The 17,500-nt window shown below is 37.6% G+C and overlaps 1 protein-coding gene across 2 annotated transcripts; it reads left to right on the forward strand.

Annotated features, from left to right (window-relative positions):
- The first annotated feature begins 2,915 nt into the window (after window positions 1-2,915).
- On the forward strand, window positions 2,916-7,762 carry spam1 (sperm adhesion molecule 1). 2 transcript variants are annotated; one of them, XM_084397150.1, is made up of 4 exons: window positions 2,916-2,977; window positions 4,288-5,208; window positions 6,237-6,326; window positions 7,443-7,762. In XM_084397150.1, exons 2-4 carry the CDS (start codon window positions 4,288-4,290, stop codon window positions 7,746-7,748), a joined length of 1,317 nt encoding a protein of 438 aa, XP_084253276.1. In that variant the 5' UTR covers window positions 2,916-2,977; the 3' UTR covers window positions 7,749-7,762. The 2 variants fall into 2 exon arrangements, with proteins under 2 accessions (XP_084253276.1, XP_084253277.1); XM_084397151.1 differs by lacking the exon at window positions 6,237-6,326.
- Window positions 7,763-17,500: the final 9,738 nt, after the last annotated feature.

A 17,500-nucleotide genomic window follows, 5' to 3' on the forward strand; every position in this document is an offset into this window, starting at 1 on the left:
CTGTGTTGGGCTGGACTGATTAAAAAACAAACAGAATAATGTTTTGAAAAAACTACAAAGCCAGATGTTTACACTTCAGGTCAACCAATATGAATTTTTGATGGGCAATGACAATTTCTTAAGCCCCTTTCACACAGAGATTCTAGAAAATACACTGATAATGTGCCCCGGGATAATTTGATTTTGGTTGATTCACACTGCCAGTGATTTTCTGGAATCTGTGCGTGCGTTCACACACATCCCGTAAAGATCCCGTAAAGACACGTAACGTTCAGGTTCCTGACGTGTTAACTTTGCAGACATTGTTTCGTCCTTCCTTTGTTCCTTGACAAACAAACTTTCCTCTTTGTTATTGTGCAACGTGAAGTCGTGAACATTGATCTGCATTTAAAACAGACGGTCAAAGAGTCGATAACTACATCATTGCAACGACACACCCCTTACGACATTGGAACTGGCTTTTGTTCACACAGGATGCGTTCCGGGACTAATCCCAGCAATGTTACTAGGTCCCCATCCCGGAATCGATCCCGGGACGTGTTTGCGTTCACACAAAAGGCACTCTAGCAATTCTATGGCAATTTTCTGGGATCAACGCTCTGATAACATGATTACATAACATGTTACATAATATGTACAAAATTAGAAATTAATCATTTGAAAAAAATCAATATGAAAAAAATAATTTGACTATAAAAATGTGACATTTTTATACATAAAAAAAAAAAACGTTATATATAAAAGACACTTCACCTTTAAGAAAAAGTGGTCAAAGCGTCACTTGATGGCACATCATGACTTAGGTTTTAATATTTGTGATTTTGAATTATTGAAAAATGTTAATTGTTACAAACTGTTTGCACAAACTTCAGGCTGAATAGATTCTAATAACTGTTCTGGATGAATGCTCAATGATTATGTTAATTTGTCAATGTTTTCTAACAGGAAAGGTCAAATCTATGCTGTTTTTACAAAGCACTGACACCAAGATGCTTCCCGTGAGGTATATTAGCAAGCTTATCTCGCACTTCAAAGTCAGGGAGCGCTGGGTATTCAAATATTACTTAAAATTAGGTAAGATCCACACATGATATACGTGTCATGCTTTATAATCTAAACTAGCCAAATAGTATATCTGTCAAAATAGCTACACACCAAATCGTTTAACATAATACAATTACAGACTATATTACTGACTTGTGCTAATGGAGAAAAATAATCCTTAGCCTATTGGATATAGTCATAAAATCTTATGTGCCTCAATTTATAATATTCATATGTATAAAAAGGAAAAATGGATAGAATACACAAAATCATGTTCAGATGTTACTGTTCTCATCAAATACAGTACAAACGCAACACGTGACTTATGTCATTACCATTATACGAAAATTAACCATTATATAATTCGTCATATTTTAAGCTTTTAACAATATTGCACAATAGAATAAATCATTGTACTCGTCAGATTAATGATGAGAAAACTCAGTGGACACAACCAGAATTGAAGCTAGTTAAATTTCATTACAAAAAAGTAAAAAATCTCTCATGTTATTATTATTTTTTTGTCCCTCAAATTCCTGAAATGGGTGTTTAACCAAAGATTATAAAGATGTATGCGTTTACACATGTAAGTTTGCATTTGATAAACTACAGAATGCTGTAGTGGGTGAAAACACATTATGATTGTATGTTAAACTGTGCTTGTCTTTTTTTGTTCTTGTCTAAATGAAGCCAGAATGATTGATACTGAAAACAAAGAAAGGTATATACCTCAGAACTTTTCAGTATTTTGAATACTTTCGATTAGCAGAATCTGCAAATTTTTAGAAACCGTTTTAGATGTCTACAGATTGTATTACATGTCCAGTTTCAGGTTGAAGGATAATTGGACCCTATTGTCTGACCCGTTTTGATTCAAGATATACGTTTTTCTCAAATACTGCATTTTGTAGCATGTAGACAGTAGTTAATATGGGACATTATTATCAGAGCCTTCAATATCTGTCAAAGTGTCTTTTTTTTACCTCAGTGCTAAACTTTGCCAGTGTCCAAATATATTTCCATAGAGCTCTTTTTTTTTCATCTCAAAGTCTTATATGCAATGTGTAAAATTTTTTACATTAAGCAATACAATTAACCAAATACTCGAAGACAAATGTGGCTTGACTCTTGATGCACTGCAAATAAAGGATTGTAACCTGGTCTTGATTTTCATTGTCAACATTTTCTTTGAATGCACAGGAATTGCGACTAAGTTAACTGTACAAAATCTGCTTACATTTTCATGCCTTCATCAAATACACTGTGTAAACATTCACAGTGCAGGGTGGAGAATGTATGTGAGCCTCCCTCTTTGAGTCATTGTCAGGATTTTTAACCGACTTCTGTTGAGCTTCAACTGCCAGACAGACAGAAGAATAAAGTTCCAACACGAAGGCAGGCAAACAGGCAGGGCGACACACACTTAAGGCAACGGTGATCGGACAGAGAAAGAATGTGAGGGACCAACTTATATAACAAACACAAATGAGGATGATCAATAGAACAGCTGGCACATATTAACTAATAATGAGGAGCGGGAAAACTAAGTAAAAGTCCATGATAATGAAACTAACTGAACATAATGCGACAACGTCATGCATTTTCCTGCAAAACCATTCATTTTGCCATTGATAATAGCAAGCTGTCCAGGCAAGCAAAGCAGCCCCAAAGACCCCTCCACCATACTGTACATTACAGTTGGGTTGTGAGGTTGAGATTGTGATGTGCTTCAAAAATCCAGATAAAAACAACAATTTTATAGTCTCAAAGCGATTTCCATTTTTTGCAGCCCAAGAACATATTGAACGTTTACACTAATCCTTTTCCAGTTACATATATGCATAGTCTTGTGTTTTTTTAAACATTGCCCCCTGTTAATATTTAACAGGAACCTGAACAAGCTACATTTTCTCTTTGCTGCCCATTTCACTCGGTAAGACACCCATTATTTCTAAATCTCAAACAAAACCACCATTTAAAAACATGCATTTTATTTTAATAACAAAGGCTTCTCCTAGAATTTAAAAAATGCACCCAGTTTGCCATGTTGTTCTAGCAAAGATATTTTGTCAAATTAATTTGTAGCACCTTATTTTCCAGTTTTGTTTTGCATGTGCATACTATCTACTTATTGTAGTACTACTTGGTACTAACCCTGAACCTACCCCTAAACCTAACCTTAATCAACCTTACATTACTCAGTATTTTCGTCGGTAAGTACATTGAAAGTGCACGTACTGTAAAATACAGTACAACCATGCACTTATTTCTGCAACTTTATATTTCCAGTATTGTGCCAAAACAATCTTATAAGCTACTGAGAGATTCTATAATTGGAGATGCATTTTGCTTTTCAAAAAGTTAAGGTAAAGAACTGTTCACTAACTTAAATTCTTTCCAGTATCTTATTGAAAGTTTCTTCCATTTTTTACTTTTAAAGGAACACTCCACCGTTTTTTGAAATAGGGCTTATTCAACTTCTTTCCTACATTTAGATAGGTGGGCAAATGCATTTTTGTCTCAGTGCATGCATTGTTTTAGTTTGACAGGGTCGGCGCTAGCTTAGCTTAGCATAATGAATGGAATCCTTTGTTGCCAGCTAGCATGTCCTGAGTAAAAGTGATATAAAAAATAAAAAAAACACCTAATTACTTCTTGTGGCCTGCGTATTCACAACAAGCTAGCGCCGACCCTGTCAAACTAAAACAATGCATGCACTGAGACAAAAATGCATTTGCCCACCTATCTAACTGTAGGAAAGAAGGTGAATAAGCCCTATTTCAAAAAACGGTGGAGTGTTCCTTTAACGAAAAACAGATTTTTTTTTATAGCATTGTTTGTTAACTCTGTTACTGTCAATTCTGTTACATACTGTCAAAATTGTTACTCTACCTTGGTAACAGAGTTTGACGGTAACAGAATTGACCATTTTAAACTTTTTATCCAAAAACTCCACTTTCTAGCATAAATGCTAAGAGCACATGGCACTAATGAAATCATGATTAAAAGACTTTTAAACAACTTACTGTGTGATAGGTGATTCTGTTTTCCCTTTGAGTAACGAGTAACAAATAATTAAAATAATTAAAAAATATAACCATTTGAAAAAAGCATAAAAAAAGAATGACTTTGGACACCAATTGTACCTGCAATTATAGAATCATCCTACCATAGCTCAAACTTTTTACTCATTTCAAAATATCATTAAAACTGACATTTTTTGTTCTCAATCAATGTACACAGATGGAAGACCAAAGGAAGCAATGGTTACCATTCTACACTATTCTCTTCATGACATTCGGGCATCTTAACACATCGTCTCCTCCACCAACAGCAGCGCCTCTCTTTCATAGGCCTTTTGTGCTGTTATGGAATGCTCCTATTTCCAAATGCCAACAAATGAAGATCCCTCTAGATTTATCGATGTTCCACGTGGTCACCACACCTTCCAGGGTACGCAATCAATCCCTCACGCTGTTCTACAAAAATCGACTTGGGCTTTTCCCCTATGTAGACCTCCACTCCTTGAAGGAGAATAACGGTGGCATCCCGCAAAGGGGCAACCTGTCTGCTAGTTTGGAGAAAGCTAAGGAAGAGTTTACCCAGTACATTCCGGACTCAACTGCTGGTCTGGCTGTCATGGATTGGGAAGAGTGGCTTCCAATGTTTGACCAGAATTTGGACGTCAGGGAGATATATAAAGAACTGTCCATCAACTACACCCTGGAGCAGAACGCTTCTCTCGACCTGCAACAAGCAAGCAGCGAAGCCAAACAACAATTCCAGAAGGAAGCCAGATGTTTCATGGAGGAAACTCTGAAGATAGGAATCTATCATCGACCTTGGTACTTGTGGGGCTACTACTTGTACCCAGACTGCTATAACTATGACTTTGAAGAGTCAAATTATACAGGTACTTGTTCAGAGAAGACAAAACAGTTGAACAATGAGCTGCTGTGGCTGTGGGAGGTTAGCACTGCCCTTTACCCCTCAGCATACCTGCCGGTCTCCGTGAGTGGAAGCAGGAGTGCTGCATTGTTCGTACGTCACCAGGTGCAAGAGGCAATGAGAGTGGCAGCCCTGCCCAAACACCACCACACTGCACCAGTCTACGTCTACCTACGGCCTCTCTTAAGAGACCAAAAGGAGCTTTACATGAATGAGGTACAGTATCGAGACTACTGGTTATTATAGGCCAGGGGTGGCCAAACGCGGTCCTGGAGGGCCACTGTCCTGCAGAGTTTAGCTCCAACTTGCCTTAACACTCCTGCCTGGAAGTTTCTAGTATGCCTAGTAAGACAGAAATGAGCTGTTTAAGGCGTGTTTAATTGGGGTTGGAGCTAAACAGGATTGGATTGGACACCCCTGTTATAGGCCACAACAGAGCATTGTATTGGCAACTATGGCGCACAGAATAGTCTAGGACAGGGATGGGCAACTTCAGTCCTGGATGGCCAAGGTCCTGCAGAGTTTAGCTCCAACCCTAGTCAAACACACCTGGACAAGATAATCAGTGTCTACAGGATTACTAGAAAACTACACTGATAAAAATGATTTTGTGTTGAAGTAAATACTACAGAAAAAACAATGTAATTTCTACATGAAAAGGTTAGTTCAGTTAAGAAAAAAAAAAAAGGTAAAAAAGTAAACCCTATATTGGTACTCAATTCAAGCGTGTAGAAATTAAAGCGTAAATATCAACGTTATAAAATTAAGCAAAATTTTACTTACCTTTTCTGATACTGGTGTTCCCATCATGCACTGGGCCTTGAATAATTAATGAGGTTGATTTTTCACTGTTTTCCAGCTGTATTTACACTGTTTTATCATTGCTTTTGTTGTTAGGATTAGTAACTTGCCATTTTGTGACATTTGGAGTTCATTTTCTACTCAAAATTACACATTCAAACACAAAAACAATCCATCAAATGTTACCGTCATTGTCTAGGACAAGGGTGTCAAAACCTATTCATGGAGGGCCAATGGCTTGCAGAGTTTAGTTCCAAATTACTCCAGCGCTCCTGCTTAGAAGTTTCTTGTAAGCCTGAAGACCTTAATTGTGGTTCAGGTGTGCATAACTGGGGTTGCAGCAAAACTCTGCAGCTCTATAGTAATTCTCAGGAGAAGAATTGGACACCCTTATCTAGGCCACATAGGTTACTTGCAGTAATAGGCTGTCTGTTTCTCTCTAGTTTGACTTGGTCAGCAGTATTGGTGAGAGTGCAGCTCTGGGGGCTTCTGGGGCTGTGCTGTGGGGGGCTAGTGCTGATTACAACGACAAGGTAATTTTTCTCTAAAATGGACAGTTCACCCAAAAATGGTTGTTCTATGTCGGGGGTGTCCAAACTCAGTCCTGGAGGTCCACTGTTCTGCAGAGTTTAGCTCCAACTTGCCTCAACACACCTGCCAGGAAGTTTCTAGTATGCCTAGTAAGACTTTGATTAGCTAGTTCAGGTGTGTTTAATTGGAGCAAAACTCTGCAAGAAAGTGAGCAATCCCTCCAGGAGCAGAACTGGGCATCCCTGTTCTATGTTGTTCCAAAGCCATATTATTTTCTTTCTTCAGTAATACAAAATATGATGTTCTGTGGAATATTCTTGCTGCCGGTGCTGTTGAGCTCAAAAATGCTCTCACGTCGCAATCACGTTTCGGCCTACATCTATTTTTTAAATAAGGCAAATCAAGATGCTCAATGGCAGGTCTGACATCGATGACAATTGGTAGGGGTGAAACAGTACACAAAAATTATGGTTTGGTACATACCTCAGTTTATGCAAAATGTATACTTTATTTAGACTTATTGTTCTCCCATTCTATTGTGTCTGTTTGACACGTTTGTGTGCATTGGCAATTGTTCAGTGAAGTCTGTGAAGTTAAATGGAGGAGACTTGCTTTAAACTCTATGCATAGGACTTAGCTGAAGTGCTTAATACAAAGCAGGTCTAAAAGTTTAGGACTCTGATTGTGTATTTTTAATCGGAGCTGACTCTGAATCATCCGCTATCGCATTTCAATATAAATTGTATAGTCCCACCCAATATCTCATTTGGAAATATATTTATATACTATAATGATATACCTTACAAAGTCGATATACTGCCCAGCCCTAATGATTGGTCACAAAATCCATAATGTTTCCATGAAATCCATGATCCATTGATGTTTTTTTACTTGAAATGTGACATAAGTCGTGAAGCGCCATATTTATATTACACAAAAACATGGGATTTGAGAGCAACGACTCTTTTATGGACCACTTTTTATGGTACTATAATGTCATTTCTAGAGCAATGATCCACGGTAGAAAGAAAATAGTAAGTTTGTGGAACAACATGAGCATGAATAATTTTTAATGTTGTGTGAAATTTCATATTTTTAATGCTTCTTATTCCTTTCAGACCTCTTGTGAAGCCTTGTCTACATACCTGTCTGACACTTTAAACCCCTATATCGCCAATGTCACCTCTGCAGCCCATTTATGCAGCAAGAGTCTCTGTCAAGGCAATGGACGTTGTGTCCGCAAAAACTACAACTCGGACGATTACCTCCACATTAGTTCAGAAAGCCACCAAATCCGTAGGAAAGATGGGAAATATGTGGTCACAGGTAGCCCTTCCCCAAGTGATCTCACTTACTGGGAAAATAAATTTACCTGTCAGTGCTATGAAGACAGAAAGTGCACAGCTACGATACCTTCTTTCTAACAGAAAATGTTCTAGAATAAGCAGACACATTTAGTGTATTTGAAGAGTATCATTCATTTAGTTACTTTATAATTTGGCAGATAAGACATGAGTATACAGTATGTCAGAAGCTGTCTTTACTAAAAAGTGACTGAATATAACATGCAATAAATACATTTGCTCTTGCAAGTAAAAAAATGCTCTGTTCTTGTAGGATATCAGTTGCAGCTACATTAACATTTTAAATAATTTGCTTTGAGATGACAGAAACTCAAGAAGATCTGACTTCAACATGATTACTGCAATGTAACGTGACCAAATTATGCACCAATTTAACATTATATATGAACAGTTGTAGACTTCATAGTGTCTGGATAATAACAACATGTTCATTTTTGAATTTGCCATTCTGCAGTCTATTAAAATTGTCTAATGATGTCACAAAATGTCAAACCATCACGATTTTAAACAACTTTTGATAACACACACACATGCGAGTTGTGTCATTACAATGAAACGGTCAATCATCATCGTCAAGTTACTTTACATCTAAACATTATAGCACATCTGAAATGACAAACCTGCAACTTTTTCAAACTGCCGTTTCTTCTCATCACTTGTCATGTCAGACACCAGGCAGACTTTTCCTGGTGTCACAGAAATGTTCCAAGCTTCTTCTGAACATTAACCTGTAGAACTCACATGTTCCACACATATACAGTAAGCCATGCATTTCCCACAGCATTGAGAGACAAATAAAACCTCCTAAGCTAGTCTAATCTACTACTTCATCCCCTTAGGAAGTGTTTTGCCCAAGAGGTTGCCGATTTCTGTAACAACCACTAGACGTCGCTGTCTCGACATTGAATACACACTTATAAACTAGGCCTACGTAGCCTATATCTGTAGAATACACTATCTACGAACCCAACGGCGCAAAAATGTAATCTTCAAGAGAAAATGTGGCTTTACACAGTTGGTAAAACTATTAATTTAAAAGAAACTTTTGGACTTCTAAGACATAATCACTGAATCATTCTACAACTTGCATAATCAATGTAGGCTCAGTCCTTAGCATCTGGCATCCTTGTGGCTGTCTTTTTTTCTCAATTTAATTCAACATATAACATATACATAAATACACACATACACACATTACATAGGCTATATCCTTCTCCTCGATATTAAGGTCGCATTATAACCTTTCCGATCACCCAATTCGTCAATATAGTATCAATATCCTAATCAATATACGCATGGTTATAGTTCAGTAATATGCGCTCTATTACGCTGTAATATATATATATATATATATATATATATATATATATATATAAAAATCACAGCGTATATTACTGAACTATAATCAATATAAACATTGGTAATAGAATGGGGGTTACATTCCATCTAACATTTACTTAACGTGTTGATAAACGTACTCCTACGCACCTTATAGAGGTAAAATTATAGATGACTTAGTCTTGTTTTGAAACCCTTCAATATCTCGGATTTCATCGATATTTAAAGCCTAATTTTGGGTTTCTTATCATCTGCGTTTACCACCAGCAGCTTGATGACTTAGCCCAGTGGTTCTCAACTCCAGTCCTCGGGACCCACTGCTCTGCACATTTTGTATGTCTCCCTTATTTAAACACACCTGAATCAGATCATCAGCTCATTAGGAGAGACTCCATGAACTCAACTGAGTGTGTCAGATAAGAGAGACATACAACTTGTGCAGAGCAGCGAGTCCTGAGGACTGGAGTTGAGAACCACTGACTTAGCCTACTTAAGTGATACTGAAAAATCTGATTGGCTTAAAATGTCCTCTTTGACAATGATTGCTTATTGATGGGAAGGAGGCAAATCTCTTTTTAAATTTCAATTTCACTTCAATTGACCTGAATAGACCCTAATACTTAATATTTTATAAATATTGAATAGCATATAAACTCATGTTTAGGCTATTGTTATTTGTTACTTATCCCTGACTGTAGATGGCAGTGTGGTTACGTCACAGCACTAGCTAGTCCATTCCTAATATTCACATTAATACTGATCTTAGTGAATCTACATTTTTATTTTGAATCAGAGTGTTCCAAAAGTTACTAAATTGTAAGCCTATTTTACAGAACACATAGATCTCTAATGGAAGACCACCACCAGTTGTATGTTTCCAATTCACTCAACAAATCTCGAAGAAGATTTAGAAATACCCCCACGCCTACTACCCCCCAAAAAATGCATCTGTAAAGTGTGTGCCATATAGTAAGATCAGACGTATGTTTTGAGCTGAAACTGCAACATCAACATGATCAACAAAAGAGCCTGCAGTGACCGCCTGTGACAGGCATAGTGTTCTGCCTCTGAAGGGGGGGTCCGCGCTTCTACAGGGTGACATGACGCAAATGTCCCAGGACAGACAAAAGACAGCTTTTACTATTGAGTATCCAAACAGAGACTGGCTGCAACAGTGACTCTATAAAATAAAGGAAAACATGCAGCTAAAAGGCACGGGTGAGAAAATTAAAGTCAGCTGTTGGGAAATGTGTGGGCACACATTAACATGAAAATTATAACCTACAAATATCGATTGTAATGCAATAAATGCGTGCAAAACACATTTACAAAAATAACACAATATCAGTACATTTTTCGTATGATAGGCTACTTTTTTTGTGGAAGCTTGTTTCTGCCAAAGAGTAAAATAAAATAAAAAGGTAATTGCAATTTATTATCTTACAATTCAGAATGTTAATTTTGTTAATGTTTTTTGTTAATTCTTTTTTCTGAGGGGGGAAAAAAATCTGAATTGTAGGATATAAACGTGCAATTCCGACTTTTTTGTTTTGTTTTTTGCATTGACATGATTGTGGATTTCACTGAAGGTTGCATTCAATTGGAGTGCAGTGGATTTCTCTGATGCCTGCAAATATGTCGATGCCTCGGGTCAAAATGCGGGCTGTCATTGCCCTAACAAGGATTTGTAGTGTTTATGACTCCCCTTTACGTCGACCTACTGACATAGATTCTGAACCCTGCCTTTGAGGCCATCTGTCAGACTCACTCTAGTTATAACCTCCCCAAAACACATGCGAATTCCCAAAAGACTATGTGCATCTTACAACATTAAAGGGATAGTTCACCTAAAAATGAAAATTCTGTAATCCTTTACTCACCCTCATGTCGTTCCAAACCTGTATGAATTCTTCCGTGAAACACAAAAAGATAATTTTACAGAAAATACTGGTCATTCAATGCATTTAGGCTGCAGTATCGTAAAAGTAAGTCTTCTGATGTCATACGATAGTTTTGTGAGGAATAGACCAAAACTCATTAATCAATGTTTTCCTGGCACGCCCATGAGAGAACAATGTCCGATTCGTTGTCGAATGTCGATGTCGAATCAATCTTTTGAATGAAATCTTTTCCGTGAATCGGTTGATCCGGTTCACAAATGGTCTGAATAGGTTCGAGTTCAACTAAATGATCCGGTTTGTTAAAGAGATAGTTCGCCAAAAATAAATAAAAAATACTGTCATCAATTAGGCTACTCATCTTTGAAACACAAATTAAATGAAATCTGAGAGATTTCTGTCCCTCCACAGAATGTTTTTCCAGGAGAACAAACCTCATTGGCTCTCGCACATCAAGCAAGCATGCCATGAGCTTCCCTTTACCAAATTGGATTGCTGATTAATATTTATATGTTAATAAAAGCCTGTGATGACATGAAGGTGAGTAACTGATGACAGATTTTTTTTTGGGGGGGGGGGGGTGAACTAACCCTTCAACATCAAGGAAACATCAATGAGTTCTTTATGTTTTTTGCACAAATATATCATATGACTTCAGAAGAGTTAATGCTCCAGTTGTGTGGTCTCCAAAATGACAAGTATAAAGAATAAGTGGCATATTTATGGTAATAAATGGTAATTGTATAAATGGCTTTTGCACTAATCTTGAATATTTTCATGTGAATTATTTATACGCCAACTGTAGAAATAATATTGTAGACATACTACATCAAGGATGACTTACCCCCAGCACCCTAAGGGTGTCCTTGATCAAAACATGGTAGCAAATGAAGAGACATGAACATTTATTTCCAGAAAAAAATATTTACCTCTTTCTATTTATGAAAAGGGTCAGCGGTATGAGGTATGGGGGTATTTATGAAAGGAATAAAGTACTGGTCTGTGATGGCCTGAAATCATTTTTTTAAAATAAATTTTTACTCTATGCTCTAACATACAAATGAATGATGACACATGGTCAGTGTTTTGCCCTTGAGTTATATGATTCATAATGCCTGTTAAACAAATGTCTGAGGACTTCAGTGGACTAAAACACCTCGGACTAATCACACAAGGGGAACGTTGACCTACTTTTAGGACGTTCCAGTTTGACGTTCTCTCAGTTCCATTTGAAAAGTACACATTTGATTTTCTTTATCAGATGTCTTTTTATATGTCGTGGTTAGTTGTTTCTTCTCTTAAAGGGATAGTTCACCAAAAAATGAAAATTGTCATCATTTATTCACCCTCAGATTGTTCCAAACATATAGGAGTTTCTTTCTTCTGCTGAACACAAAAGAATATAGTTTGAAGAATGTCGGTAACCAGAGAGTTGACGGTAGCCATTGACTTCCATAGTATTTTTTTTTTCCTACTATGAAAGTCAATGGTTACCATCAACTGTGTGGTTACCAACATTCTTTAAATATCTTCTTTTGTGTCAGCAGAAGAAAGAAACTCATACAGGGTTGGAACAACATGAAGGTGAGAACAAGTTGTTCCAAACCTTTACAAATTTCTTTGTTCTGCTGAACACAAAAGATATTTTGAAGAATATGGGTAAAGAGACAGCTGACGGTAGCCACTGACTTCCATATAGAAATAATACTATGAGAGTCAATGGGGTCCATCAACTGTCTGGTTACTGACATTCTTCAAAATATCTTCTTTTGTGTCCAGCAGAAGAAAGAAACTCATACAGGTTTGGAACAACTTGAGGGCGAGTAAATGATGACAGAATTTTACTTATTGGGTGAAGTATATTGTGCGCACGATATACTATTATAGTTTCCTTGTTTTACTAAATAGTTGTAACGTTTCTGGGCTTTAGAAAGCGCACAACGAAGGATATGCAGAAAAAACAAAGTATTTAATAGTAAACTCGGGAGTAACATACACGTTCACACAAACAATAACCGACCAGGGATAGAACATGGCCACGTTGTACTAATTTGTTCCCTTGTTTTGATTCAAGTAAAACATGGCCACGATTTAGTAAAACGAGGGAATGAATGATTATGCACAATTCCTGCATGTCATGTGCGGGGCTCCGTATTACTTAGTGTTTCTTTTACCAGAACACTGTAGTCAAACGGTATTGAAGATAAATATTATTTGATAAGGATGACAGTGATGTCATTACTCTTTTGATTTATAGCATATAGGTCAGCCACATGGAGCATCTGAGGACTAATAGCCTGTCAGCGTTCCCATAGATCAACTCATTCAGCTCTATGTAAAGGGTTCTGATCATGGGCTGAACCCTTTTATTTACAGTCTATGGCTGAACAAGAGGCTCGCCAGCACCAGTCAGTGACTATTGTCAAGTCAAGTCACCTTCATTTATATAGTGCTTTTAACAATATAGATTGTTTCAAAGTAGCTTTACAGTGAGAATAGGAAATTAAAGTAACAGAGATGGTTTTGGCTTTACAGCAGCTCTAGAATAAAGTTACCGTCCGGCTAAAGTTAGTTTTGATTGACTCACTTCTTTTGCAAAGATCATTAGTTATTAACTTAGGGGCCGCTTACACGACACCATTCTAACAGAAAACCCTTAAGTGCTCTGGCCTGCTCATTCGCACAACAACAGTGGCTCGAGAACGCAAACCTTAAAAATAGGTTCCAAGATGCAAGTGTTGAATTTAACAAAAAAACGTTATCATCTCCGCGTAAACTTCAAAAACAAATCTGTGAAAACGCTGATGGCGTGCACATGCGTATTAAGTGTTTAGTCTAAAGGTATGCGCGTCTGAATATATATGTGCGCAGGCGTGTAGTCTTTCTTTACAAATTGACCTCAACAAATTACTTGTCTGGCCTTAAAAATTCATAATACAGATTTTTTTGTCTCTTCCGCGTATCCATGTGAACTGGAATCATTTTGACAATGCTTTATCTGTACAGAGGTAAAGGGAAGGGAAGGGAAGGAGGCCTTCACAGGGGAGAGACTATTTAACACTTCAGGACTGCATTGTCGTCGTGTCCAGGCGCAGGTCTTTCATCAGATCTGGATACGGCCTGGATCCTGCGGTAAACCTTGGGATAAACAGAGAGACTATTATTGGCGTAGACACCATTCTTCTTATGATGTAACGAGTACATCAGGATTTATGGGAAGTGTTCCTGGTTCCGGCTGACCTAATCTATGCAGCCTAACACTGAATTATAGAAGTCTATAACAGTGTTTCTCAACTCCAGTCCTCGTGACCCACTGCTCTGCACATTTTGTATGTCTTCCTTATTTAACACACCTGAACCAGATCATCAGCTCATTAGGAGAGACTCCATGAACTGATCTGAGTGTGTCAGATAAGAGAGACATACAAAATGTGCAGAGCAGTGGGTCACGAGGACTGGAGTTGAGAACCACTGGTCTATAATGTGTTATGTGTATGCTAGGTCAAAGAGATGTGTTTTTAATCTAGCTTTGAACTGACAGAGTGTGTCTGCTTCCCGGACAATGTTAGGAAGACTGTTCCAAAGTTTTGGTACTATAGGAAAATAATCTACCGCCAACAGTCGATTTTGATATTCTAGGTATTATCAACTGGCCAGAATTTTGAGATCGCAATAGAGGTGAAGGGCTATAATGCGTTAAGAGCTTGCTCAAGTACTGCGGAGCTAAACCATTTAGTGCTTTGTAAGTAATCAGCAATATTTTAAAATTTATACAATGTTTAATAGGGAGCCAATGCAGTGTTGATAGAACCGGACTGATATGGTCATACTTCCTGGTTCTAGTGAGAACTCTAGCTGCGTTTTGGAACAACTGTAGTTTGTTTATTAAGCGTGCAGGGCAACCACCCATAAGAGCATTACAATAATCTAGCCTTGATGTCATGAACGCATGAACTAATTGTTCCGCATTTGACATTGAAAGCATATGTCGTAATTTAGATATATTTTTAAGATGGAAGAATGCTGTTTTACAGTTACTAGAAACATGACTTTCAAATGAAAGATTGGTATCAAAGAGCACACACTACACAGGTTCCTAATCGACGACGAAGACTTGACAGAGCAGCCATCAAGTGTTCGACAGTATTCTAGGTTATTACGTGAGGAAGTTTTTTGTGTCCAATAATTAGAATCTCTTTTTTTTTCTGAATTAAGTAGTAGAAAATTACTAGTCATCCAGTTTTTTATATCAGCTATGCATTCCGTTAATTTTGTGAATTGGTAAGTTTCGTCAGGGCATGAAGAAATATAGAGCTGAGTATCATCAGCATAACAGTGAAAACTAATGCCATGCTTCCTAATGATATATCCTAAGGGTAGCATGTACAGAGTGAACAGCAACGGTCCTAGTACTGAGCCTAGTACTGTACTAGTACCTAGTACTGACTATTGGATTGAACCCTGACACCACAAAAGTCACCCCAACCTGCAACCTTTCAAACATCAGGCAAAATGTTAATACTTAATTTCGATGGGCCACTTTAGACATTCTGCTGACTATAACCTTTGCAACACCATGTGGACTAACTCTCATTAGTAGACCGTCTGCTTAATATCTGCTAATACCTTATTTTGATGGTCCCCCAAATTACATTCTACTGACTATAAGTAACTTTGAAACTACATGTCAACTTATTCTACTAACCCAAACCCTAACTTAATAGTCTACTAATACTCTAATGAGAGTTAGTTGACGTAGTTGCAAAGTTACTTCTTATTAGAATGTCTAAAGTGGACATAACCAGCATATGTTAATGAATAAGTTCAAATGAATGTTCATTAAGGACATCTTGCTCATCTATACACATACACATAATTGCACTCCCATCATGCATAAGGAGAGATTTGCTCGGGGATCAAGTCTCATTAACACAGGCCTGGCACGTTCAATAATTACTCAATTCACTTGTCAGCTACGGGGCCAGAAGTAATGCATCGCCGTTCCTGTGCACAGATGGGCAATATCCAACATCACCCTCTCTCCACTTTCTTCTCTTCTTTCCCTCTTTTTCCTCCTCCTGTGACTTTCTGCTGATGGAGTGAGAAACAGCTGTCTTCCTCCATCTACTACCACACAGTTCAGAGAAAGTGGAATCACAGTTTGACTTAGTGTATTAAAGAGCATGAGGTGATAAAATGGCATTCTATATTGCACAATTTTGGGGTTATTTATAAATGTGCTAGAACTAATTTATAGAACAAAATATAATTGTGGATATATGTTGAGTGGGATCCCAAAAAAAAGAAGTTTACATAAAAAACAAAAAAAGTAATTAAAAAAACAGCAGATCTTTGTTTACATTCTTGTTTAATAAAAAATTTCAATTACAGACTTTTGGACGCCGCTACAACAATTAGAGGCCATTTACACAACACCGTTTTTGAACGAGAAAAACTGGTTGAGTAGGTAAAACCAGCAATGCAAGTTTGAGAGGTGGCGCCCCGCCAAATCTCGCAAGAATCACGACTTGCTTTGCGGCACGACGTCATATACATCAACAACATATGAAGCAGCCTCTATGGAAGACACTAGCACGCGTTTCAGACGTGAATCATGGCAGAGTCGACGAAGAAAACGAAGAAAGCGCGGTCGGAAGAGTGCAGAGATGGCTCTGCGTGAGTGGTATTTACGACAGTAACGTTAAAGCGGGGCTCAGTAACTTCGGGATTTCTTCGCTGTATTCTCGCTTTTTGCTCGCAGGTTTCTCTCTAGAGCTCCCCCCACAGCTTCGGAATAGATATTTGACAACACTGTTGTAAAAACTCGTTGGCTATTCTCAGACACCAGAGGCTAGCAGATCAACGACATCAAAGCAGATGGGACATTCTTTAAAACGTCTTCTTCATTCGGGTTCGAACAGTGTGAGGGAGCGCAATAATGACGGCATTTTAGCAGATTTATTTTGGCCGTAAAGCAATTGTTTACATCGCGAGACCTGATATCACGCGAGACTTCCTTCCGCCCCAAAGTTGCAAGTGCGTATTTTCCGCTCACGGGCACCAGGGGGGTGCGAAACGACCACCATTCAACCCGAAATAAGTAATATAACCATTCCAATGACTCCGAAGCTGTTCAGTTAAGGTAAAAAAAGTTACTTAGTTCACCTTTAAATACAAGTACTCCACAGTGACTCTAGGGGGCGCTGTTTGAGAAAAACGGAAACTGCATAGTGTGCCTTTAACATAATATATTTAAAATAAAACAAATGTAATTAAGACATGGGTATAGGTTCTATCTCTATCATGCAAAATGTATCTGAATTTATTTCATGATTAAATGTTTAACAATAAATCGTATTATTTATCTTTTAAATTATCATTTTTTTATCTATCATACAAAAGGTGAAATTGCTTTATTTGAAAAATAGACATAATTTTGAATTACACAAAATTCTCAGGGGAAAATTTTATTTTTATGGTGACCTTTCCTTCCTTGCATTATTGGAAAGAAGTGACAAGTGACAACCACATCAAAGTGACAAGACTATTATATGCAGGATTGCCTTTGAATTCTTT

The sequence above is a fragment of the Rutilus rutilus genome (genome assembly GCF_951802725.1).
Source record: "Rutilus rutilus genome assembly, chromosome: 23".
Lineage (NCBI taxonomy): Eukaryota > Metazoa > Chordata > Actinopteri > Cypriniformes > Leuciscidae > Rutilus > Rutilus rutilus.

What these genes read in the sequence shown, in the direction of transcription:
- spam1 (XM_084397150.1), top strand. Translation starts at nt 4,288, where the DNA reads ATGGAAGACCAAAGGAAGCAATGGTTACCATTCTACACTATTCTCTTC. An exon ending in AGGAGCTTTACATGAATGAG is followed by an intron (nt 5,209 to 6,236) that starts GTACAGTATCGA and finishes GTTTCTCTCTAG; the next exon opens with TTTGACTTGGTCAGCAGTAT. An exon ending in GTGCTGATTACAACGACAAG is followed by an intron (nt 6,327 to 7,442) that starts GTAATTTTTCTC and finishes TATTCCTTTCAG; the next exon opens with ACCTCTTGTGAAGCCTTGTC.